Source organism: Miniopterus schreibersii (genome assembly GCF_964146895.1).
Source record: "Miniopterus schreibersii genome assembly, chromosome: 12".
Classification (NCBI taxonomy): Eukaryota; Metazoa; Chordata; class Mammalia; order Chiroptera; family Miniopteridae; genus Miniopterus; species Miniopterus schreibersii.
The window spans coordinates 64744188-64771449 of NC_138112.1; the positions used below are offsets into that span (position 1 = coordinate 64744188).

The 27262-nt window shown below is 38.2% G+C and overlaps 3 protein-coding genes across 4 annotated transcripts in view; 2 read left to right on the forward strand and 1 right to left on the reverse strand.

Annotated features, from left to right (window-relative positions):
* Positions 1-3170: 3170 nt before the first annotated feature.
* LOC308565575 (olfactory receptor 5T2-like) lies at positions 3171-4145 on the reverse strand (the record flags this gene model as incomplete). The annotated part of the gene is given in 2 exon segments (XM_081154890.1): positions 3171-4118; positions 4122-4145. Coding segments are annotated over 2 exon segments (972 nt in total).
* Positions 4146-14885: 10740 nt separating this feature from the next.
* The window catches only part of LOC308565576 (uncharacterized protein), a gene marked incomplete at both ends in the record, with an annotated part of 32785 nt that continues 20408 nt past the window's right edge, over positions 14886-27262 (forward strand). Inside the window, one exon of the mRNA XM_081154891.1 lies at positions 14886-15857. Coding sequence (XP_081011017.1) covers positions 14886-15857 — 972 coding nt within the window. The remainder of the gene's footprint in view (positions 15858-27262) is intronic.
* LOC308565763 (olfactory receptor 8K3-like) lies at positions 21117-26793 on the forward strand (the record flags this gene model as incomplete). Of its 2 annotated transcripts, XM_081155365.1 has the most annotated exons (2): positions 21117-21188; positions 25924-26793. In XM_081155365.1, 2 exons carry the CDS (start codon positions 21117-21119, stop codon positions 26791-26793), a joined length of 942 nt encoding a protein of 313 aa, XP_081011491.1. The 2 variants fall into 2 exon arrangements, with proteins under 2 accessions (XP_081011491.1, XP_081011490.1); XM_081155364.1 differs by lacking the exon at positions 21117-21188 and having other exon boundaries at positions 25852-26793.

Here is a 27262-nt window from a genome sequence, read left to right on the forward strand (position 1 = left end):
ATACTTATCAGAATGACTACCAGCAACAAATCATCAAAACACAAGTGCTGGCAAGGACCTGGAGAAAAGGAAACCCTGGTTCAGTGCTGGTGGTAATGCAGACTGGTGCAGCCACAATGGAAAACAGTATGGAGGTTCCTCAAAAAATTAAAAAGGGAGCTGCCTTTTGACCCAGTGATCCCACTTCTAGGAATATACCCTAAGAATCCTGAAACTAATCAGAAAGAATATATACACCCCTATGTTCATAGCAGCACAGTTTACAATAGCTAAGATCTGGAAACAGCCCAAGTGCCCATCAGTAGATGAGTGGATGAAAAAGCTGTGGGAGATTTACACCATGGAATACTACACAGCTGTAAAGAAGAAGGACCTCTTACCTTTTGGGACACATGGAGGACCTGGACAACATCATGCTAAGTAAAATAAGCAGGCAGAGAAAGACAAATATCACAGGATCTCACTTATATGTGCAATCTTAAAATAAAGTGATGAACAGAACAGGTGCAATGACATAGAAATATGGAACAAGCTGATGAATCTCAGAGGGAAGGTGGGGGTGGGTGGGTGGGGAGAGTATAACCAAGAATTTATATGCATAGATGGATAACCCATGGACACAGGCAATAGTGTGGTGAGTGTCTGGGGCAGGGTGTGGGTGTGGGGTAGAAGGAGTCAATGGGGAAAAAGGGGACATCTGTAATATTTTGAACAATAAAATAAAATTAACAAAAATAAAACAATTATTAACAGTTTTGTATGTATACTTCTAGATCACTGGTTATGTATGTATGTGTATATATTACATATAGAGGGAAAATTTATATTTTTCTATTTACTTTTTTTCAGCTTTGTCTGCATACTTGCAAGTATAATGTTTGTCATTAAAATCTGAGATGAATGTGTTCTTGGGTAGTATCAAACTTTAAACATAAAAATGTTTCCCTGTGAAAAATGTATTAATCCGTCCTTGATGGTCTCAGTCATAGAGAATTTAAGTATATGTCTATAATGACTTCTCTACCAAGCCACTTAAAAATTTAGAGGATCACAAAAGAAGACCAAAGCAGGCTCTTCATTGTGTGGCATCTAGGGAAAAGGCAACTGCTTCCTCAAAACATACCATACCTGCCTTTGCAAACAGAGTGACAGTTGACAGAGGGGAGGGAGGTTGAGGGTCTGGATGAAAAAGGTGAATGAGTTGAGCAGTAGAAATGTGTAGCTGCTGAACAGCCACAGAGATATAGATTACAGTGGAGGAAATACAATTAATAATATCAAGAGAAATAGGTGTGGGGCTAGGTGGGTACTTGAAGCAGCTGGGGGACCACTCTGTAAAGTATATGATTTTCTAACCCCTTTTCTGTACATCTGAAACTAACACAGAATAATATTGAATGTAAACTGTAGTTATTAAAAAAAATAAAAGTTAAAGAAAGAAAGAATTGTGGAAAAAATCATAATGTAGCAAATGAGACCTCACTAAGAATAGACATTTTGAGGAAGAAATTAAGTGAATGGCAGAGGGGAGAGAATTCAAAACAGGGGAAAAGAAATGCAGAAAAATTGTTGGGGGGATATATTGTAATAAGAGAGGCTCTGTGTTTGTACTGCTGAGGTGTTATTTAAACTTAATAATCCCACTGTAGGGAAATATTCTTAGTACTCTATGTTCTAAGGAGGTTTTTTGGTTGGAATAAAAAAGGTGTTCACAAAATAATAGTAATAATGATAATAGACGTAAGGAAGGAAAGAAAGAAGGGCCATTGCCACTTAAAATTATTCTTGAAAGACACAGGTACTGAAATGAAACTGAGGTGTGCTGGAAGCGGGCTGAACATGAGCATAGTGGCCATGCTTTTCTGTACCTTGGTTTGGGGGCCTGGGGACTGAGGAGTGGTAGCACCTGCAAGGGCATCACAGGGTAGGAGGGGTCAAACTAAAACAGGATCAAAGCTGAGTCAGGACCAGCCTCCAGGGGAAGGGGAAAGATGGGCTGGGGCTCAGCTGTGGGAGGAGCCCAACCTGCCAGCCAAGCTCACTCTCCAAATTGTGCTTGTCTTTTGTCATTCTTGAGTTTAACCGTGATCTTTATAAACATTAAGGCCTACTCTCTGTGTATTGTGAGAAATGAAAGAACGGATTTTGGATTTGTGTTCTGGATGAAGTGACAAAAGGGGGTGAAATGTACCCTCATGGACAGCACTGTAATGACACTATGAATTCGAAAACATTGTCGTGGGCTCGAAACCACAAGCTGTTACTTAGATTGCTGCCAATGCGTAGACCTCAGGAAGGAGCAGAATGCTTTGAGCTGGAGTCAGATGCTAGTGATTCCATGGAAAGGAGTATGGGAAGATGTGAGCTATAGTTTTTTGGTATCAATTAAGTAGTATTTGCTCAAGCTTGTCGGATATAATCAAGTTGCTTGTAACTGCAACCTGGAGTCCTATCTAATTCTAGACATACTGAGATGAAGGTGAACACTGTTCGTTGTAAAGAAAAGATTACCTGTGTATGTGACTATGTGTGTGTGTTAATATACATATAATATAGCATTCCTGTTGAAATCCTGACACCTGTACTGCAGAATGTGACTCTATTTGGAAATAAGGGCTTTGTGAAGGTAATTAAGTTAAAGTGAGGTCTTTTGGGTGGGCCCTAATCCAATGACCGACATCTTTATAAGAAGATATTAGGACACAGACACTTAGAGAGAAAAGCAGACACGGGGGAAGGCTGCTATCTACAAGCCAAGGAGAAAGGCCTCAAGAAATCAACGCTGTCATTAACTTGACCTCAGGCTTCCAGATTACAGAACACTGACAACTACATTTCTGTTGTATAAGCCACGAACTATTCTGTTGCGCTGAGCTGTGGCAGCCCTGACAAACTAATACAATCACTGTCAGCATATATGTAAATATATGTATGTGTGTGGAGGGGTGGGTGCATGTATCTGAGAATGAAGTAAGTAAGAAGCAAATGGAAGACACAGTTTTCCTGCATGTGTGGAAATGGCACAGTTGGAGGTGTGACTATGATCTTTACATCAAAAGGTCTAACAAGAATAGAAAGACACTAATACACTAAAAGGAAGTGTTTTTATTATAACTTTTTGATATGGAGACACAAACATCATTCTTCTTACTTTAATGTTTAGGGTGAAACTATCCTTTACTCACACACCCACTTCTCCCCAGCACTCGTTTCATTGCCTCTTTCACGTCTCTGTTCCTCAGGCTGTAGATGACGGGGTTCAGCATGGGAATCACGACGCTGTAAAACAACGACACTATCATGTCGTGGTCCAAAGCGTAGCTGGAGCTGGGCCTCACGTACATGAAGAGGATGGTCCCGTGATAAATGGCCACTCCGGCGAGGTGGGAGCCGCACGTAGAGAAGACTTTCCTCCTGCCTTCGCCGGAATGCACCCTCAGAATGGCCAGCAGGATGAAGCCGTAGGACACCAGCACGACCAGGATGGTGACCGTCTCAATAGAGCCCACAAAGTAGAAGAGCAACAGCTGGTTGGTGTGGGTGTCGGAACAAGAGATGGCAAGGAGGGGGGGGATGTCACAGAAGACGTGCCTAATTTCATTGGAAGCGCAGAAGGACAGGCTAAATGTGGCCGCCGTGTGCACAGAGGCATGCAAAAGGCCACCAACATAGGAAGCAGCGATGAGGGACACGTAGACTCTGGGTGACATGCTCACTGGATACAGGAGGGGGTTGTAGATGGCTACGTAGCGATCATAGGCCATCGCGGCCAGGAGGAAGCATTCCGTGGTCCCAAAAGCAACAGCGAAAAACATCTGAGTTGCACACTCAAGGAATGAAATGACTTTATTCTTTGAAAGGAGATCTACTAACATATTTGGTGTAATTACCGAGGAAAAGCAGGCATCCACAGATGACAACACACTCAGAAAATAGTACATGGGGTTGCGGAGCTGGGCGTCCCCAATGACCAGTAGAACCAGCCCTAAATTTCCCGTCAGAGTAAACAGATAGATTGCTAGGAACAGGAGAAATAAGAGGCTCTGCTGTTCAAGCTCGTCTGTGAGGCCCTTCAGTACAAACACAGTAACTGCCGTCACGTTCTCCATGTTGAAACCTCATGACACGAGCTTAAAGGTATTCATAAAGTAATTTCTATTTCCCTAACCAAAACGAGCAATATTGTGATTCAGTTAAAGTAAACTATGTCTTCACCTATATTCCTTTTCAATGAATGATTTGTCAGCTGCAATTCAGGAGCCGGGAACATGACCACGGGTCAAAGGTTGATGCCACTCACTGCAGAACCAAACGGAAAATTTCAGTTTCAACTCATGTTATTTACAAAACCATGAAGTCAAATAGTTAATTTACCACTGAATTCTATTAGTTGTTTTCCTATTAAGTCACATTAAACACAAATAAACAGCTAAAAACCATTTCCTTATATAATTAAGGCATTAATTTTTATATCAAAACAAAATAAAATATTGAAGGGGAAAATATATTAATAAAATTAAACCTTTAAAATAGCTTTTTGTATAGAATGTGCTGAATCAGGTTTGTCTGACAGACTAACAGTCTAATGAGTTGTAATAATTTATGAGTTAATCGCTCCAAAAATTTTCCAACTCCATTAGGTTATTGAAAAAAAGCTAATTGAGATTTTTTTAAGAACATGCATTAGGATTAATATAAAATTAATGTATGACAGTTTATGTTCCATTCAATTTGTTATTTAAAAGCTCAGCAATATATTGTATTTTGGGGCTAATATTTGGTCATTTGTTTTATTTTTGGAATTCTAAATTCTTGATAATATATGTGTTTCTACTCAAAATTCTGTGGTGAAAAAGGGAGAATGATAAGAAAAGTAATTTTCTCTCAGATTATTACACTTAATTGATGATATATTGCTGATTTTGGATTCATTGTGATAACAACTAGGTAAAAAGTGACAAGTGCATAAAAAACTGTCATTAAAAATATAACAAGAGCAAGAAATAATCATTGCACCTAAACATAAACTTAACATTTAAGAATAAATAACCAGCAATAAATCAATTAACAGTTATAGAAAAACATCTTTCCTGCATAGCCCCACGGTCATTTAAATTAGGAATCAAAGTGGTACGTGAACCTGCATTCAGAGTTTCATCATGAGCCTGTCACATAAGACTTGTTGGATAGATTCTATTCAAGTTAGTCATCACAGTCATTTAATTTTTTATATATATCCACCCATAGAAAATTTGAGTCAGTCTTAAGGGCACATAATCTGCTGCAAATAATATTTTGTACATTATTTTAATTCATAATGCAAGTCAAGCTCCAGTTTCAATAATTAACATGATTCCATCAGTGAGAGAGAACCATTGGATTAGAAATAAAGAACAAAACAATCTTCTGGGAAGGGCAAGGTCAGGATTACCTAGAAGAATTGCCAATATCAGGAGAAAACATTTAATGGAATTATTGGGAAGATTAAAGGCAGAAAAAACAAGACTACTCATATGTCATGTCGGAGAAGGCAGAATTAGGTTGAATCCTACGTATTGGAAATAAAAGTTCCAACAAAACAAGTCTGGACACTTTAACCACTTATTCTCATTAACTGCACATTTTTGAGCTGCTCTAACGTAATAAAATGCTTTAAATATGTATATCATTTCATTTAAAAAATCTTAAATTGATATATACATATAATTTTTTAAATGCCGTGGGGAAGCATGACATGACAATAAATTAAAGGGAGGCTCAGACAAAAGAATTTATGTCGATGAGGTCCAAACAAAAATGAGAGAAACAAACTTTGATAAACACGACGAAATCAATCTGGTTTAATGCAATTAGGAATCACAGGAAAAAGCTCAGCCTCACTCCAGTTCTTGCCATTAGTTCAATGATACACCTGGAAAAGGAAAATGGCAATGTCTGGCATCTGACAGCGTGTGCTCAGCTCCATGGTTAAAGCCGTGCGTGACATCAGGCGAGCCCTCCGAAGTGTGCTCTTCTTTCAAGGAGCAGTAAATGTAAAGGGCAAAGCAGACACAGTAAGGCACAGCTGGGCATTAAATATGTAAAACAATATTTAAAGTAACTTCTTTTAAATATGTCCGTTCTGTTATAAATTTAAGTTGCCCACGTAAGTGAACTTTTGTCATTGCATGTATATATTTTTAAAAATAGCAAATATTGGGCCACAACACTAACGTTACAACTATGTCACTGAAAGACATAGCTGACCGGAGCCTTAAACTAGGCATCTCACTCTTTATCTACATGTAATATATTCATTTTGTGATAATTAATTTGAACTTAAACATTTTTCTATCAGATTAAATCCATCGTATTATGTTATGACCCTCGTTTTTTCTCTGTGCACTCCTCATGTGTCTGGATTGGAAAATAAAGAAGTTTTGTGAGTTGTATAATCTGTTGTTAGACATACACACACACACACACACACACACACACACACACACACACACACACACACACATATCACCACAATCTCATTTGCCACATTGCAGTGAGCTTAATTCGCTTTGAGTAAATAAAATAATGAAAAATTATGGTGTTAAACACTTTGGTTAAATTTCTCTTAAAACCGTCATTTCTGTTAGATAGATATAACTAAATTTTATTAGGACATACTGAAAGGACTCAGCGCTATAAAGAGAAAATGACTGTGTAGCTAAAAAATTAGCAATATAGAATAATATAGAATCGACTGTTATAATTAATGTAAACGCACTTCCAAAAATATGTTTAACAGTGGGCAGAATACCCCCAAACCTTGGGCCCGATATTGAAACAGTGGGTTTGCAAAGGAGGCGGGGGAGACCAGCAGCACCCCTGAGCTGCACACGTTGCTGCATGTCACCTTGCAGCAGGCTCCAGGGCCCAGGGTCCTTCACCTCCTGTTGCCCTCAGTGGACTCCCCCCCCCCACTCCCGCCCACAGACACGAACGAAACACCAGCTTGGATGTATTTGGATTTTTTATGCTGTTAAGAGTAGTGAAACATTATGAAATAAATAGCAATCTGAAGCGGCTCCTGCGTTCCATAGGTAGCCAAATAACCCTGACAGAGCTTTTCCTACTTAAATGAACATAGCCCCAGCCAGCGGAGTCGGTCACACGCTTTCCCACCCTCTGTGAGCAGGTCTCCCGATTGCTGTAGTTAGGCTGCTCTGTCTCCTTCCATCAGGAAAAGGAAAACGTTCGCTCTATTTGGGGCTGTCTCGTTTTGCCTTGAAACATAAATTCAGTAATTCCTTCTGCCCCTTATTCCAGGAGGCATCGCTTCCCAGTTCTTGGGCACAGGGCATAAAAAGGTGAAGGGACTGTGATGAATTCCCCTGTGCAACCGGCAGCAACCAAAGGGGTTAGGACTGGAGGGTTCATAACACACATTTGACCTTGGTATTTTAGGTCTCGCCTATTAAAATATCCTGTAAATTACCTGAAAATGCACTCTTACCTGTAATGCATGTCTAGGTACGTTACAATTATGGCTCCTTTAGATTGCTTATATCCACTTATTCAACTTTGATAAAGCCCACAGGGGATGCCCCAAGGGGAATATGCCCCAATTACCTTCTGGCTTAAAATAGTAACATGATGACTTATTCGAGAACAACAAAAGGTAAGCGGTTCTGGAATAATGTTGATATTTAGAAAATGAATAAAGTTATTTGGTCTCTGGTTTAAAATGATGCTTTATAAAACACCCATACATATATATATATATTTTTAATTGAATTTATTGGGGTGACATTGGTTAATAAAATTATATAGGTTTCAGGTGTGCAATTCCATAATACATCATCTGTATATTGTATTGTGTTCACCATCCAAAGTCAAGTCTCTTTCCATCACCTTTCCCCTCTACTATCCCCCCTTTCCCCTCTGCTCCCTCTCCCCATCCCCCTTCCGTGCATTTACACAGTGGAATACGACTATGCTATACAAAAGAAGGCAATCTTACCTTTGGCGAAAGCATAGATGGACCTGAAGAGCATTCTGCTCAGTGAAATAAGGCAGTCAGAGAAAGACAAACACCATATGATCTCACTTACATGTGGAATCTAATGAACAAAATAAATAAACAAAATAGAAACAGACTCATAGATACAGAGAACAGACTGACAGCTTTAGAGGGGAGGGGGGTTGGGGGCCTGGGTGAAAAAGGTGAGGGGACAAACTCATAGGCACATACAACAGCACAGTAAAAACCCAGATATTTTAACACTAGATAAGCAACCTTAAGATATGAGGCATACTCACGTCATAGCTCTGACGCTGGGTTAGCACTAACTTCTCTGAGAACTAATGTCCTTATCTTGGCAAAATAAGCCATTTTCTATTGCAACAATCAGCACTTACGGTAAAGTATAATAATATAAAACCTCTATATGTCTCTTGCAGAATTTAGCAGGTAGATTTACAGTCAATCAAATTCATTTCACTTTTACTCTGCTCAAATTATACAGTGCTATGATTTAGATGAATAAAGTTTATATTGAGCTTATTAGAAAATTATTATTCAAATTGATAAGACCCCCAAATGGCATAGAAATGTGAAGGAAACACCAAAAAATTTAATCTCTGTAGGACTTTATAAGTCATGTAATTTTGTGAATCCTGACTACTATCTGTAGTTTACTTGGATTAAGTACAAAACATATTTTTATCAATCAATAGCAATACACATAAACAAAAAACACATGCAAGGGATAGGTGTACCTAAGACCAAAATAGAAAAATTTAGTATTGGTATACAAGGTGGCCCAGTCAACATTTTTTTTAGTCAGTTTTCCAGAATCTCCCTACCCTAGTCCAGGCTTAATCACAGTGTCCCAGAAGGACTGTGAGAGACTAATACAGTGTTATGGGTCACTGAGGATCTCAGCCGCGTGCAGCATGTACTCCCTTTAAAAAGGAGAGGGCTTCCCCTGAAGAAAAAACAGTGCTGAGAAGAACATCGATTGAGTAGGGCGGGCTCACTAGGAAGGCAAAGTTTCAGCAGGGAGGGAGCTTCTGGAAGATGTAGGATTATTTGTTTGGAGTTGAGCTGTATGAGGTCTTTATATATTTTGGATATTAACCCCTTTTCGGAGCTGTTGTTTGCATATATTTTCTCCCATTTAGCTGATTGCCTTTTTGTTTGTTTGGTGGTTTCTTTTGTTGTGCAGATGCTTTTTAGTCTGATATAGTCCCATTCATTTACTTTTGCCTTTACTTCCCTTGCCTTTGGGGTCAAATTCATAAAATGTTTCAGGTCTTATATTTAGGTCTTTGATCCATTTCTATGTAATACACCACATTAACAAAATAAAGGGTAAAAAAATCACATGATCATTAAGAGATACAGAAAAAGCACTTGACAAGATACAACATCCATTTATGATTAAGACACTCTATAAAATGAGTGAGAAAGAAAGTACCTCATCATAATAAAGGCCATATATGACAAACCCTTAGCTAATATCTTACTCAATGGTGAAAAACAGAGCTTTTCCTCCAAAATCAGGAACAAGACAAGCGTGTCCACTCTCCCCACTCTTATTCAACATTTTACTGGAAGTCCCAGCCAGAGCAATCAGGAAAGAGAAATAAATAAAAGGCATCCGGATTGTGAATCAAGTAGTAAAATTGTCACTTTTTGCACATGACATGACTCTTTGTATAGAAAACCCTAAAGACTCCACCAAAAAACTATTAGAAACAATAAACAAATACAGTATAAAGTTGCAGGATACAAAATCAATATACAAAATCCACTGCATTCCTATAAACTAACAATGAAATTTCAGGGGGAAAAATGGAAAAAAAATTCCGTTTGCAATGGCAACAAAAAGAATAAAATACTTAGAAGTAAAGGATGTGAAGAACCTAGACACTGACCTATAGATTGTTGTATGTGTTCTCCAAGACAAGACCAGGCGAGACCCTAGGCAACTCAAATTTTGACCTTTATTTCTGCCAGATGGCTGGTATTCTAATGTTATTCTATGTAATACATTGAATGTTGCCATTTTCTGTACACTGTTCCATCCTTGCTGTCAATAATTCCCCTTCAGTATTCATATCTTACCTCCTCTATTAAATACTTAGTGAGCTTAACTATATCTCTCATACCACTGAAAAGTGTAGTACATTTAAATTTAAATAAGTAGAGTAATATTTATTAAATTACTACAAATTCTGTCATAGCTTATGCTTTCATATTATTTCACTATATACATGGTTAGAGGATTTTGAGAGATGTAAACAGGTTAAATTCTCAGGAAGAGGAAACTGGATTTTTGAAAATTTCTTACTCAACCTATCAACCCATGGCACATAGTTATTTAGAGTCAGAGATCTATGTTCTGTGTCATTAAATTTCTTTTCTAGTCTTGCTCAAATTCTTTTTCCACTGAAATGTCATTTTAAACCAGAGGCCAAAGTGCATTCGTGTAATCAACTTTATCTTATTGTTTATTGCTCCAGAATCATTCTCTTGTTTGCTACGGAAAAACAGTCATCTTGCTACTTCTTCTGTCCCAGAAGAGAATTAGTGTGTTTTCTTCTTGGAGTATCCCTGTGGACTTCAAGAAGAGCTCGAGCACCTGGTATAAGAGTCCAAATGCTCTGGTCATGGCATATCTTAACTGAGAGAGCAGTTCATTTCCCAGGTAAGAGGAAAGGGTTTTCATCACTAAAAAGTATCAGATATCATAATCTTGAATCTCGAATGAGAGTATATGCTTTAATATTTAAATCTGAGATAGAAATTTCTAGTTAACTTAGACTTGAATTAACAATTGAATGAGAGAATTCAAGGGAAATAGCAGGAATAATAACAACGATAACATATTTACGTTAATAGATTTATAAAAATTTGATTTAATTTCCTTGATGGACGATAGTAGAATAAAGGTAGTAGAAATAAGAGACTATATTTCAAATTTAGGAAAATTAACTGAAGAGAAAATTAACTACCAACCAACCATTGGGTATATGCCATTTTGAAATCATAACTTTTTTCTCATGAAAGCATATAAACGACTTTTAAATGTATTTTACTAGGTAGCTAATAGATCTAGAAGCTACTTTAATTTGTTTTTAAAATATATATAATGGTCCAATTAAGTTTGTGGCTTTGTAAAAGAATTCAGTTACATGAGAATGTTATTTTGTGTTGTTTCTAAGGGATAACATTTCCAAATTGATGGCATGTCACAGTGAGTCTGTGATACGGCCAAGTGAAAAGAGCTTAGTTTGGAGACAGAGAAACCTGGACTTGAATCCTGGCTCTGCTAGTAATTAGGTGACCTTGGTCAAGTTACAGTTCAGGCTGGTTCACATGATAATGTACACACATTTTCTAACACCTAGGAGCTATTAATAACACGTCTTAGCTGCTATCATAGCTTTCCTTCACGGCAAGCTTAGTGTTTGTATTACAGTTTTCAGGGATGTATGGTGCTTTATGTCCTCTGACTGTATGAGATTTGAGGAAGTCATTGGATTTTAGTTTTCCAGAATGATCATGTTTGGGTAAATTTTGAAATCTAATATGTGTCTTTCTAATTTCTGTCTCTTAAAGTGAAATTGGTTAGATGTAAACACATTCGGTTCTAACGTCCTTAAATATTAGCTGATAGAAAGCTTGTTAGAAGAGCATCTTAAATGAAGTAGATGGACCCCATGCATTTTGTCTATCACTCCTCCAGTTCCCTACAGTAAAGTAGATAATTGCTCTAATGGGACATAATTTGAATTAAAATATACCTTCATTCATAAACTACTTTCTTGCACTACAGATAAAATCAGAGAAATCAAGAGCTATGAGAAAATTACTGTGGTCAAAATTATCAGAAGAATTTATACAAGCATGTTATTATTTTACTGTTATGCCCAGAGTCAAAGTGCAATGACAGAAATGTATTTTTAAGACTTTTTGTTAGGTTCTTGATACTGTAAATATCTGGATTCACTGGGTTTAATCTCATGAGAAAGGTATTTAAATATATCTTAAGAGTCATATCACAAACATGTATAATTAAAAGAATAATACTTCTGATGTTCATTCATTGATCAATGCTCTGAAGAAGAAACTGTTCTATAACTCCCTACTCATATTTTATAGTTAATAAAATTTGGAAGTCATATATCATACAGATGTATCCTTCACATATAAGTAAAACACTTTAATAAACATTTTAATCCATTTCATAAATAAGCGCTCTGCAGTCACACCATGTTCACGTAGTTGAACAAGATATGCCTGAAAATTTGGTTATTCTGAGTTCTTCTATGGCTTGAAAAGAAAAAGTTACTTTTTCAAGGTTACACTGTCATGAGGTGCTAAATCTGAGATTTTAATACAGGGTTTTAGAGTACAAATATAATGTTCTTAATCTTCCACAATTGTATTATTTCAGACACATCTACTGAGTAAAAATTAGAGCTATAATGTTGCTGAAATTTCTCCTGTGTATTACAGTCAACATGTATCTTGTAGTGGACACCTTTAGTAGACTACAGATTAGTGTAATTTTCTAAAGTTGCTTGCATATGTTTTTGTTGTTTTCGCTGTGCTTCTTCTGATCTGCCTAATTCCTGTTTTGTCCCTGAGTCGCTTTCATAAGTATTTTTTTGTGTGTAACCCGTGGATGAGAGAGAGAGAGAGAGAATGGAGGGACACAGAGAATGAGAAAATTGTTAAACAGAAATAAATTCCTTGTGATGCCCCCAAAATACATCAATACATATTTATATTATCAATTGATTATTTTATGTTATTTTATTAATGTAACTACTCAAACTAAACTGAAAATTATTATAAGACATTTGTGTGTTCTCAGGAGTACTGTGAGTTGACTGTATTTACACAGAAGTTGAAATTTAGCTTAATCACATATATTTTTTCTTCTTCAAAATATTACAGATGTCCCTTTTTCTCCCCAATGACCGTTCCACCCCGTCCCACCCCCTCCCAGTCCCTCTCCCCACCGTTGTCCATGTCCTTGGGTTGTGCATATGTGCATATAAGTTCTTTGGTTACTCTCTCCCCCTCCACCTACCTGCCCCCTCCATCCTTCTGACATTTGTTAGTCTCATCTATGCTTCCATGTCACTGAATCATTTCTGCCATCAGTTTATTAAGTTCTTTAGATTCCACATATAAGTGAGATCATGTGATATTTGTCTTTCGCTGCCTGGCTTATTTCACTTAGCAGAATACTCTCCAGGTCCATCCATGCTGTCCCAAAGGGTACGAGATCCTTCGTTACAGCTGCATAGTATTCCGTGGTGTAAATGTCTTAATCCTATTTTTTTAACTCAAGGATTAAGTGAGCATTTTGTTCGTGAGCATTGGTATCCCCACATTTGAAAAGCTGTTTATTCTCTGTATTTAAAAAGTCTTCCACATATGTCTGGGAAGACAATTCTGGGAAAATAAAGACATATAGCTTTCTTCTTCTTATAAGAATAGGCTTAAGCAGATGTTCTCATTTCTTCCTGATGTATGAACATCTCAATATGACAAACATGTAGTGTTTTTCATGTCACAAATGTAAATCCTTGATATGTCCTTTGCCCTATGCATTGCAGATTTTTCACTCCTCCAGTCTGTGACACACTGAAGGAAAAACAAGAATCACAGTCCTGAAATCTTGCTCCTAAGTACGGTAGATGCAATATTTCATTTTGTTTAAATCATGAAGCCTCTCAGTCTAGATACAGGTGACTCTTCAACTTTTTTATATACTTTCCTTTTTTCATACTTCACTGAGTGAGAAACAGTCTGGAGGCATAGGAAAATAATACCAGAAATAAAATGCCACTTGGTGGCTTATATTGTAAGTATACTCTTTTAACAACAGTTTCTCTAAATTATATACATCTATTATTGGGTAATTTTTCTTTTATAATAATTTTAGTGACTCCTTAAGAAACTACAATATATTAAAGAAATGACCACTATTTATTTTGACGTACTTAAGTCTTAAAAATACACCAGAGGATTTTGCAAGTATAATAAGTATATAAATAGAAAAAAAATTTTACATCGACATTAAATTAGATTTGGAAAAACATTAACAGTATAATACATTGTGTAGGCTTAAACAGAAAACTTAATGATAGGTGTATCAAGAAAGAAAACTGAAAAACAAAATAAATACTCTTATAATTTGCATACAAGGTACATCCAGAATTATATCTGTTGACTCTGTTCACCAGCGTTCTGGAAGTGCTGGTGGCAGGGGGACTAGCCACGGGAGGTCATCAAGGGTTTGCTTGGGAAAAGTTGCCCCATGTAACAAGGTGAAATGTAAATCTCACTTAGCCCATTTTCTAGTCATCTGAGGGCAATTTAAAACTAAATAACTTTTACATTGTTTTTCTCATTTAAATACAAGTCTCACTTATACACAATCTTGTCATATAAGCATGGTTGCTTTCGTTTTAACAGTTGTAAGCATTAAGGAAGGGCATTTCATGCACACTGCAGAAAACTTAGAATTAGTATTCAGATGTGTACTTTCTATTATGATATTTGAGGACAAACATTTCTATATTTATTTGTCTTTGTAAATTTTAAGATAATGGGATATGAAACTAGGTGGTAGTAAATTTAACAGAGAATAAATTAGAAATTAAACCACATGAATTGACATATTTTTTAACACGACGAATTTAGCCAACCATTTAATAAAATTTTCTTTAATTTAACAGGGTAATGCATTCATTGGCTCCAGCTTCTTCATTACTGCTTAGTTGTTCATAGCCAAGGATTTCAATATGCCCTTCTAAGAAATAAGTAAGAAGATATGATAGGGTGGATTCTATTTCCAAAAATACTGCTTTAAAATCTATAAATAAAAATGAAAATGTCACAGTCGACCTCAGACTTAGACGTACACGGGATTCAGACGAAAAATGTGACTGAGGTCACTGTGTTTATACTGATGGGCTTCACAAATAATTTTGAGATGCAAGTCTTCCTGTTTTTGCTATTTCTAGAAATCTATCTGTTTACTCTGGTAGGAAATTTGGGGATGGTTTTGTTGGTCAGTAGGGACTCCCGGCTCCACAACCCTATGTACTATTTTATTAGTGTGTTATCGTTCTTGGACGCCTGTTATTCTTCCGTTGTCACCCCAAAGATGTTGGTCAGTTTCCTGGAAGAGAAAAAGGCCATTTCGTACGTTGGGTGCGCGGCACAAATGTTTCTCTTTGTTGCTTTTGGGACCACGGAATGCTTCCTCCTGGCCGCGATGGCCTATGATCGCTACGTAGCCATCTACAGCCCCCTCCTGTATCCAGTGAGCATGTCACCCAGGGTCTGCGTGTCCCTCGTCGCCGCTTCCTATGTTGGTGGCCTTTTGCATGCCTCTGTGCACACGGCGGCCACATTTAGCCTGTCCTTCTGCGCTTCCAATGAAATTAGGCACGTCTTCTGTGACATCCCCCCCCTCCTTGCCATCTCTTGTTCCGACACCCACACCAACCAGCTGCTGCTCTTCTACTTCGTGGGCTCTATTGAGACGGTCACCATCCTGGTCGTGCTGGTGTCCTACGGCTTCATCCTGCTGGCCATTCTGAGGGTGCATTCCGGCGAAGGCAGGAGGAAAGTCTTCTCTACGTGCGGCTCCCACCTCGCCGGAGTGGCCATTTATCACGGGACCATCCTCTTCATGTACGTGAGGCCCAGCTCCAGCTACGCTTTGGACCACGACATGATAGTGTCGTTGTTTTATACCGTGGTGATTCCCATGCTGAACCCCGTCATCTACAGCCTGAGGAACAGAGACGTGAAAGAGGCAATGAAGCGAGTGCTGGGGAGAAGCGGGTGTGTGAGTAAAGGATAGTTTCACCCTAAACACTAAATTAAAACAAATTAAGACTAATGTTCATTGTCTTAATAGCAAAAAATGAGAAAATTTATTAATTTTAGTATGTTAATGTCCTTCTATTCTTCTCAGACCTTTCTATATAAAGATCATAGTCACACCTCCACCTGTGCCGTTTCCACACATGCAGGAAAACTATGACATCCGTTTGCTTCTCAATTCATTCTCAGATGCGCGCGCACACACACACACACACACACACACTGATACTGATGGTATGATCTTGTCAGGGCTGCCATAGCAAAGCACCACAGACTGGTGGCTTAAACAGCAGAAATTTATTCTTCACCATTCTGGAATCTAGGAATCTTAGATAAAATTAAAGGCAGGGCTGATTTTTCTGAGGCCCTTTTCCGTCCCTTGTAGGCAGCCACCTTCTCCCTCTCCCTTCACATCATCTTTTCCCTGAGTATTTCTGTGACTTTGCTCCTGTTCTTATAAAGACACCAATCATATTGGATTAAGGGCCAAACTAAAAACCTCATGTTAATTTAATCATTTTTACAAAGAGCCTATCACCAAATACAGTCACATTTTGAGGTCAGAATATTAACATGAATATTGGTATACAGTACATATGTATTTACACACACAGTCACTGATGCACTTAATCTTTGCTTTAAAATGTATAAGATAGACTTTCCAGACCGCTTTCCATGGAATCATTGGTTTAGACTCCAGTTGAAAGCACTGTGCTCCATCCTTGGATCTATGTCTTGGCAGCAATGTGTAGCTCAGAGACCACAGGTGCGCTTAAATTTCTGGTGTCATCACTATGCTGATTTATTTCTCTCCCTTTCATTATTTCATCCAGAGCATGAATACAAAACCCATTCTTTAATCGCTCACAGAATAGAGACTATGCATTGGCACTTATGAAGATGACACTTACACTCCAAAATGACAAAAGACAAGCACAATTCAGAGAGTCGGTACTTGGTGGGCAGGTTGAGCTATTTCCACACCTGAGCCCCAGCCCATCTTTATGAATTAAAAAAAGCACACAGACTTGTACAACATATTTGCTTCAACAGCTATCCAATAGGAAACCTGTATTTAGAATATATAAACGAAGGACTGTTTCCCTGAGAGATAAACAAGCCAGGTGAACTACGATGACCCATCCTTCCTGTCTGAAGGGAGTTGCTAGGCCACACCGCCAAACGGGCAATACCTAGAAGAGGGAGATTTGACAGTTGAGTAAAACCAGGGAGCTAGAGCTCACAAGACAGGGTACCAATGACAAGGAGCTTCACAGAGGAAGGAAAGTGGGCATCTGCAGGTAATCCTCAGTTACTCAATCGAGGACAGATCAGCCCAGGAAAGTGGGAACCACCTAAGGCTAAAGAAAGAATCAAACAAAGGGATTAAAGACAGGAGTGCCCAGAACTCAAACAGAGGCAGGAATTGAGCCAACCTGTTACACAGAGAGTAGAAAAACTCCTAGTTCTTGGGGTTTTATGTAGAGTAAACAAGAAGGTCTTACTCTAGTAGAGGAAAATAACCCCAGTCTTTGCTCTTGAAAGACCTTCAGCTGATTGAGTGAGGCCCACCCACCTTCTGGAGGGTAACTGGCTGTAGTCAAAGGCTATTGATTTTAAGTGTTAACCATGCCTAAAAAAATCTTCTCAACAACATCTAGACTGATTTTTGACCAAAGAACTGGACACCCTAACCTAGCCACTAGACATGAAAATTAACCATCAAATCAGACAAAAAAGAGAAATCGAGTCAAGAGTAAAGGGTAAGAATGTAACAGAAAAACAAACAAGTAAATCCGGCTCCCTGATGAACACAATTAGTAAGTCCCCACCCTAGTATTTCTGTTAAACTTTCCAATTCTTCAGGGACAACTAAGAAATTGCTCGGCATACCTTCAGGGAGCGGATCAGAGAGTGGAGAAAAATCTATAAATCTCACTCACTATTTCATGTCATGAAGCACGCACGAGGAAAGCAAGAGAGTGGTTTCGTTGCAGGTAAATAGAATATTTTATGTGGTGCCAGATTATACCAATATCCAAATAGTGTGGGTGACATTTGCAAGATAACGCCTTCACTCTATGGCAAACAAAACCAAAATATCGGGGTTTCTGATTCGCTTCTGTGCATATTTTGCTGTTCTGAATGCACGAGCAAACTAGAACCGCTCTCCTTTCAACTCAGATTAATTCTTCAAATATTTTCACAGATGCTAAAAAAATATCTTTGAAATGCTAGTGCCATACTGCTTACATACAATTTATGTTTCATGTAAATACTTAATCATATGAAAAACAGAAGACAAAACCCAGAGACAAGAAACCTGACAGAAGAGTCAGGAATGGAAAGCTAAAAACTCTGGCAGAATTACAGGCCCGAAGGTCTTCAGTGTCTAGTTTGATGTCCTTCTAAATCCTTAGTCATTTAGTGACTCTAGGCTCTTGTTCTCAAAGATACAGTAATAATTTATGAATATACAAATCAATGCCTAAATGTAAATTTTTTCTGATAATCTTGATGAGCAAAAAGGGTGTTTCCACCTTATATTGAGATCTGAAAAGCAATTTTTGGATGGTAGAAGTTTTTTATGTTTTATGGTGATGGTACAATGTGTTCCATTTCCAGCGAAACTGGTCAGAAATCACATATAATTTTCTCACCAAGTATAGCTTCAAAAAATAATAATCTGATAACACAGACAGAAAACTATAAAAAACTAATTTGGTGCTTTCTATAGAAGTCTAAAACTCGTGAGAGGAAGCCCTTCTACCTTCCCTTATCTTACAGGAAAATCAGCACCTACCAATGTAATATGTTTTCTTTAGCTTTCATTGCACTTTAGTAAAACTTATTTTGCTTCTTAGTCTATTTATTTAAAATTTTTTCTTAACAGTAGTTCAGTATTTCTGACATAAAATGGAATGTACATGGGAACAGGATAGGATGTCAGAGGCTCACAACCTTATAAGCAATGTTTTATGGGGGGGAAATATGGATATCCTGTAAACACACTTAAAATTTCATGCTTTAAATTCTGTATTTTTCTATTGGCTTTTTTATACCTAGTTCAGTGACCCCTGATCCTATTTTTATTGTAGCCATGATCAATTGTATTTCTTTTTTTTTTAAAGAAAGCATATATACCATTTTTTGAACTATTATTTATTTAACCGTAGAAGCCATCCTCATTTTACTCTGGCATTACTCTGATATTTTTAAATTGATGGCTTATCAGGGCTATTTCTCTACGTCTTTGTTTCATTATAATTATTTATGTCTGCATTAAAAGCTTTTTTATACTATGAGGGACTCCCTTGTGGCCTTAATGTGCACGCAGACTTAAACTAACATTAGGGAATCTATATTTATATTTTGAAATTTATCTTGCCAATATACTGTTGTGTGATATAGTGAATTTACATGTTTTTTCAGTAGAGAATGTCTTCATCCAAAAGAAGTGTTTATAAAAGTTCATTACATAAAACCAATTTCAGTGACCTTCCTGTCTCTCAGTTTGCTGTTTCCTCAGGTTCCTCATACTAGCCTAGGTTTCACCGCGACAAAATGTACCTTTTATGTTACAAACAACATAATGTATGCCAATTATAATGCACCTGGGAAAAAGGAAACGTGTTAGGTTTTAGGTGAATTTTTATGTAAAGGGGAGAAAATTGGAGACATCTGTAATACTTTCAACAATAAAGTAAATTTAAAAAATGTTTTAAGTAAGGTAGAATATCCTAATAACACATTTATGTTCCAGTTGTAGTCATGGAGATGGGACATGGTGGAAGGGGACAGGGGCTCGCTGGGGACAGTTACCTGGATAACAGACTGCTCAGTCTCTTTATTAGCACACTCCAGACAAAGAAGTTAAGTCACACATAAAGAATTTATATATACTAAATATAATCCATTTTAGCAACATACTGTCTACACTTAAAAATAAAAATACCCATAAAATAAGCCATATATACTTATATTAGAGGAAAATTTCCAAGTACTATAAACCTATTGAAACATTTAATTCTCACTTACCTTCCCAACAGTACTATAAGGAACAGTTGATGTTGCTGATGTGTATAGAAATTTAGAAAACTTACATCATTTGCCCAAAGTACTCCTTTGTATATGCCACAAATATAAGTATAACAGAGACTATATCTACGTATGTACATTTTTATACACAGATAAATAATATCAACTATGACCTTTTAGAGTTTCCATAAGGTACACATTTGTCCAATATCAGTGGTGTGCTAATTTGTCTTCCTGTACCACCTGCAGGCATAACAACTTTCAAAGAATTTTTTTTAAAAATTTGACCACAAAGTTTAATAATATTTATTTTGAACCCTTTAAAATTAACAGCTGTGTATTATAAATGAAATTGCAATATCTATATTACAGAATACTTACAAATATTTGAATATAAGATTCTGAAACAAACATTAATAAATGGCATCTGAAATTATTGCAGGCATTACTTTAGTAGGACAAGTCAAAGATGAGTTTTAGTAAACTAAATCAAAGGAATATGTTTTAAAGGAGGACATTCTAAATGTTTCTACACATAATTGGAATTTGGATTTTAAAAATTCTATTATGTAATTAACAGATGAATTATGTCACAAAATGTGATTGCAATTTTGCAAGAACAATCGCATAATTGTCATTGTATAAAGACAACAGAAATGTTTAACAATGACCTACAAAACTAATGCCTAAAGTTTTCACCGTTTTACTTCCTTTTTCTATGTTTGTTTCTGTTTATACCGATATTGTTCCATATAACAGCGTCTGCCAGCATTGGGCTTCCTGGCATTCGGGGCTGAACACTTCTTTACTGGGTAAGCACCAGCACAGCAGAGTAATCAGTGGCCTCGCTGGACCCCACCCCTGTGCGCCCGGAGCACATCTCCTCCAGTGTCACAATCAAAATGCTTCCAATTTTATCGGATGTTTGGAAGGGACAAATTTTCCCCAGTGGAAACCACAAATCTCTTTCTATCTCCAACTCAATCCTTGACTCTGTTCTTATTACTAAATATATATGTTCTATTTGTGGGAAGTGGGTTGTTTTAACATAGCCTAACTGCTATATTTGGATTGATTTTATTTATACCAACTTTGTATACTAAAAAATTACTAGATGATACCACATACAAGCTATTGAACACGTGAATGTCTCCATTCAGGATAGGTTTTCTGATAAAGCCGGATGGACACACAAAACCTAACAGCGCTAAAAGAATTCATTCTGACAGGAGTCACAGACAAGCCTGAGCTGCAGGCCACCTTCTGCGGGGTGTTGCTCTTCGTCTACGGGGTCTCCGTGGTGGCCAACCTGGGCATGGTCATCCTCACCAAGGTGGACTCCAGGTTCCACACGCCCATGTACTTCTTCCTCAGGCACCTGGCTGTCACTGATCTTGGGTATTCAACAGCCGTGGGACCCAAAACGTTGGTAAACATTGTAACTAAACAAAAGACTATCCCCTACGACTGGTGTGCGGCCCAGCTGGCGTTCTTCATCTTGTTCATCATCAGCGAGCTCTTCCTCCTGTCGGCCATGGCCTATGACCGCTATGTGGCCATCTGTAACCCTCTGCTCTACACGGTCATCATGTCGCCAAGGGTGTGCTGGGTGCTGGTAGCAGTCCCCTATCTCTACAGTGCCTTTCTCTCTCTGATAACCACCGTAAAGATTTTTATTTCATCTTTCTGTGGCCATAATGTCATTAATCATTTCTACTGTGACAGTCTTCCCTTGTTGACATTGCTCTGCTCGAGCTCCCGTGAGATTGAGTTGATAATACTGATCTTTTCGGTGTTTAACCTGGTTTCGTCTCTCCTGGTGGTCCTTGTGTCCTACACGCTGATCCTCCTGGCCGTCCTCAGGATGAACTCTGCAGAGGGCAGGCACAAGGCCTTCTCCACCTGCGGCTCTCACCTGACAGTGGTGCTTGTGCTGTATGCGACGCTGTTCTTCATGTATGTGCAGCCCAAGTCCAGTCACTCCTTCGACAGTGATAAAATGGCCTCTGTGTTTTATACTTTGATCATCCCCATGCTGAATCCCTTGATCTACAGCTTGAGAAACAAAGAAGTGAAAGGTGCCCTGCATAGGGTATGGGAAAATCTGAGCAAACGCCCCAGAAAAAGGTTAATATAGAATTTATATGCCATAAATTAGGTTATAGAAGCTGTTTATGATTTATGATAGGCCTTAGAAAGCAGTGATGTGTAAAAGGCATGGGAAACTAGAAATATTTTTCTTGTTTTCAACTTATAGGTGTTCAAGTAGTGATTATCCTCTGATTTGTCCTCAGATTTTACTGTAAGAGACTGAAGCCCTGATAACTGTTCTTACATTGCCAAGTCCTTAGTAACTTGTGTCTTGCACACCATGAAAATACAGGTGCCCATCGTACTGGCTTAGCGACATGTAGAAACGCCAGTTACATATATACAGCAATGAATAATACATTAAAAAAATTTGCCTCAATGACACTTTTCCGCTGTCTTCTTTTTGCTGGGTGGCACTTCAGATTCCTTTGAAAGCAAATGCAAACAGGTATCTGCTTGGGGAAGTAGGAATAATAGTGTAATTATTTTCAAGTCGCATTACTGTGTACATTAAAAATCCAAAAAAATTCTCAACCTGAAACATTAGAAACAATAAGTGAATTTTGCCAGGTTGGTGGATGTAAGGTCAACATATAAAATGTCAATTTCCTATATACTAGTAAAGAAACATATTAAAATAAAATTTTAAACTACTGATTACTGTGAAATGCAGTCTCTGTGACTTAATCTTATCCAAGCCTGCTTTGTTCCCAAGGCCTTCAGGCTAATTGCTCCTGCTTTGTCTTGCATATGGACATGCTAATCATTAGAGGAATCCTGCTTGAAGCTGGAGTTTTCCAAAAACAGCCCCTCCCATTTCCCCCCATCCCTTGACATAAAAGAAGACTGAACTCTGTATTTTCTTAAGATGGACTTGAGGATTAGGGCACCTATCTTCTCAGTTGGCACCTTCTCAATAATAAAACTTCCCTTACTCCAAACTCTGATGTTTTGAGTTTTGGCTTTTTGAAGTGTTGGACACATGGACTTTGGACCAGTAACAACATGAGCAACAAATCAAGAAGGCAACATATTAGCCCAGCTGGCATGGCTCAGCTGTTGAGCATGGACCTAGGATCCAGGAGATCAGGGTTCAATTCCCAGTCAGGGCACATGCCTGGGTCTCGGGCTCGATCCCCAGTGGGGAGGGCTTGCAGGAGGCAGCCGATCAGTGACTCTCTCATCACTGGTGTTTCTCTCTCTCTCTCCCTCTCCCTTTCTGTCTCTGAAATCAATAAAGATCTATTTAAAATAGTAGAACAGTATTTAAACATTTCTACATTGTCACTCATTTGAGGAGACCACTGTGTAAATGCAGACTCTTGATGGGCATGTCTGCTGATGCAATATTTTCGTCAAGAATCCTGTGTGGTACAAATGGAAGGAAGAAAGGAAGGGTGGGAGGGAGGGAGGGAAAACATGGCAAATACAAATTGTCCATGACAATTAAAAGACAACCTCCAGGCATTTAATTGTGCTATTAAATGCTATAGGGACAATCGATAAATTGCTTGGTATCTCCTCAGGGACAGTCTCAAAGGGTGAAAAAAAATCCATAAATTGTTCTCACTGAGCCATGTTGGAAACACATGAGGGAGTCAAGAGAGAGGCTTCATTACAGGTAAAAAGACAGAACATTTCATGTGGTGTCTTCTGCTGCCAATACTGACAATGTTTCAGGGATCGATAGTTGCAAAGTTTCACTTTAATTCAATGTCAAAGTTCTAGAAAAAGGTTTCCATTTCTGATTTCGTTGTTTCTGCTTTCTCCTGCTCCATGATGCCTGAGCAGGAGTGGGACCCCTCTCCTTATCTCATGTTAGTGTTTTTGAGTATTTTCCCGAGTTGATGGACTACATGTTCAAAAGCATCTCTGAAATATCATCATGCTATTTCTTATAACATATTGTTTTATATGAATAATTATATCTGTAATGAAGGCCAAAACCGAGTGTAGATGAAGTGTAACTAAAGAGACATGAATTTTTAAAAACTGGCAAAATTATGAAGCTGCACATATTCAGTCTATCATTCTTTAAATCTATAATTTTGATGTCCTTTCAGACTTGGTTATTTAATGGCTGTAGGCTCTTTTTTGTGACACCCTCGATATAATTTAATATTAAATCATTGTTTAAATAAATACATAAATAGGATTCTTTCCATGTCACATTGAGATGTGAAAAGCATTATGTGGGTATTAGAAGACTTTTAAGTACCCTGTTTTAAGATAATAGCAAAATATTCAGCACTTTTTCAAATTTCAAGTGGAATCTGACGGCAAGCACATGTAATTATCTCAGAGTATAGCTTAAAAAAAAGTAAGTCAGTATTTAACAAAGATGTTAAACTACGAAGAAGCAATTTGGTTCTTTCCCTGCAACACTAGGCTTGTGAGAAAAAACACACAAACACTCTTATGTTTCCTTACCACACATAAAAATTGGAATTTAGCAAATACAATTTTCCTCAGTCTTTCACGTTTGCAAAACAGAACAAAACACACAAGAACAAGATTTATACTGCTTCTCATTAAATTTACTGAAGATATTTTTCTAAAATTACTATCTACTAATGCATATTTCCCCATTTCTGATGTGAGAAAGGTATGGTCATCAAAGCAGGGTAGACTATCTGGAGGTCACAAAATTATAAGCAAAATCTTAAGTGATTTAAATGCAAATTTAATGTCATCATTGTATATTTCATGTTATGAAATTATGTTTTTATTTATTTTTTTGACCACTCAGAGACTGGTGATTTTTATTGTAATCAGTATTATTTCTATTGTTTAAAGGCAGCATTCATGCTCACAATATTTTATTTTTATTTTTTATTTATTTATTTATTTTTAAAAAATATATCTTTATTGATTTCCGAGAGAGGAAACGAGAGGGAGAGAGAGAGATAGAAACATCAATGATGAGAGAGTCATTGATCGAGCCCACAACCCGGGCATGTGCCCTGACCGGGAATCGAACCCCGATCGCCTGGATCCTAGGTCGATGCTCAACCGCTGAGGCACGGCCGGCCGGGCACTCACAATATTTTAAATCTAATAATTATTTTACCTTAACCTGCCATTTACCACTTACCTGGTATATCCTTAATCTGTGTATTATTAGGGGTATTCAAATACATTTTTATTTGATTATACAACATGTTTATCTGTGTTTTGTATTATATCACAGTTAGGGGGCATGCCTGTGGCCTTAAGGTAGAATTTAAAGTAATATACAATAATCCATGGATATCTCATCTTCAGTGTATTTTATTTCACCTCCATAGTACTGTGTAACACAGTGACTTTAAACTACTATATTCGATTGCACACACCTTTAAAGACTATAGTATTATAGTCTTTATATTAAAGACTATAGTATTTCTCTATTCAAAGGGAATTTTTATACATCTTCATTATGTGAAAACAATGCCAATACTTGCTTACAGGGTTGCTGGGAGAGATAAGTGAAGATTAAATGATCCAAAGTATTGGTTTCGTATATGAGAATAAAGAGTTTTGGATAAGTTAAATTTTTGACCAAATTTTTGTATATCTATATATCATGCTTCTCCATGTAAAGGCAAGTAATTCTCACTTCAGCCTGTTGCCGTTTTCTTATGTATGCACCTGTCTAGTTTCTGCCAGTTGTGTTGTGTCCCGGCCTGCATCGCTCACCCCCACTGAGAAGCACGTGTTATAAACTGGGAAGGCTGACGTATCTTATTTATACGAGCTCTTCATACTAAAGACCTCCCAGGCATACCGTATGCGACCTGTTGACTATGCTGATGTGTCTTTGCAGAATAGGTTTCCTGGAACCCTGCATGGACACAGGAAACCTGACCGTGCTGAGCGAGTTCATCCTCACGGGGCTCACAGGCCGCCCTGGGCTGCAGGCGCCGTTATTCGGGCTCTTCCTGCTCATCTACGGGGTCTCCGTGGTGGCCAACCTGGGCTTGGTCATCCTCACCAAGGTGGACTCCAGGCTCCACACGCCCATGTACTTCTTCCTCAGGCACCTGGCTGTCACTGATCTTGGCTATTCAACGACTGTCGGGCCCAAAATGCTAGTGAGTTTTGTTGTGGATCAAAACACAATCTCCTATCATTTTTGCGCCGTGCAGCTGGCTTTTTTCCTTGTGTTTATCGTTAGTGAGATTTTTATTCTCTCCGCAATGTCGTACGACCGCTACGTGGCCATCTGTCAGCCTCTGCTCTACCCAGTCATCATGTCACACAGGCTCTGCCAGCTGCTGGTGGCTGTCCCCTACCTCTACAGCACATTTGTCTCGCTTCTCGTCACCATAAAGATCTTCAGTTTGTCCTTCTGTGGCTACAACGTTGTCAGTCATTTCTACTGTGACAGCCTCCCCTTGTTATCTTTGCTCTGCTCGGATACTCGTGAAGTTGAAATGATTATTCTGATTTTGGCGGGTTTCGATTTGCTTTCCTCCCTGCTGGTAGTCCTTGTGTCCTACCTCTTCATTCTTGGGTCCATTCTCAGGATGCGCTCTGCCGAGGGCAGGCACAAGGCTTTTTCTACCTGCGGGTCCCACCTGACGGTGGTCACCGTGTTCTACGGGACTTTGATATTTATGTACGTGCAGCCTGAGTCCAGCCACTCCTTCGACAGTGATAAAGTGGCTTCCATCCTTTACACCCTGGTGATCCCAATGCTGAATCCCTTGATCTATAGCTTGAGGAACAAAGATGTAAAATGTGCGCTACAAAGGGTGTGGGGGAAACTATGTCATACTTTTTCTTAAGGTTTACATACAGTGCGATCCTTATAAACTAGGCTGTGGACTTCAAATTTTGCTCTATGTGCCTCCTAGAGAAACAGCAAGCACAGATGAGTTCAAGGTTTTGTATGGCCTGTCTTATAGACTCCAGGCACTTCTGACTCCTACAAATAGATTAATGAACAAAAGAGTAAAAATATTTGCCGTTCTTGAGGGGGAAGAGGGATTGTATACTTAAATTACATAAATGCTGTGTTACAGTGGCATGTGTTATGTGGATATAGAAAAAAGCTGTCAAGGATTCTGGTGTTTCATCTATTAGAATAAAATCACAGCTTGTGTGTGTGTGTGTCTGTGAGTGTGTTTGAATGTGTATGAGTGTGTGTGTGTGTGTGTGTGTGAGTGTATCTGTGTGTATGCATATGTGTGTGTGAGCATGTGCCTGTGTGTGTCTGTGTGTATGTGTGCATGTGTGTGCATGTGCATGTGCCCT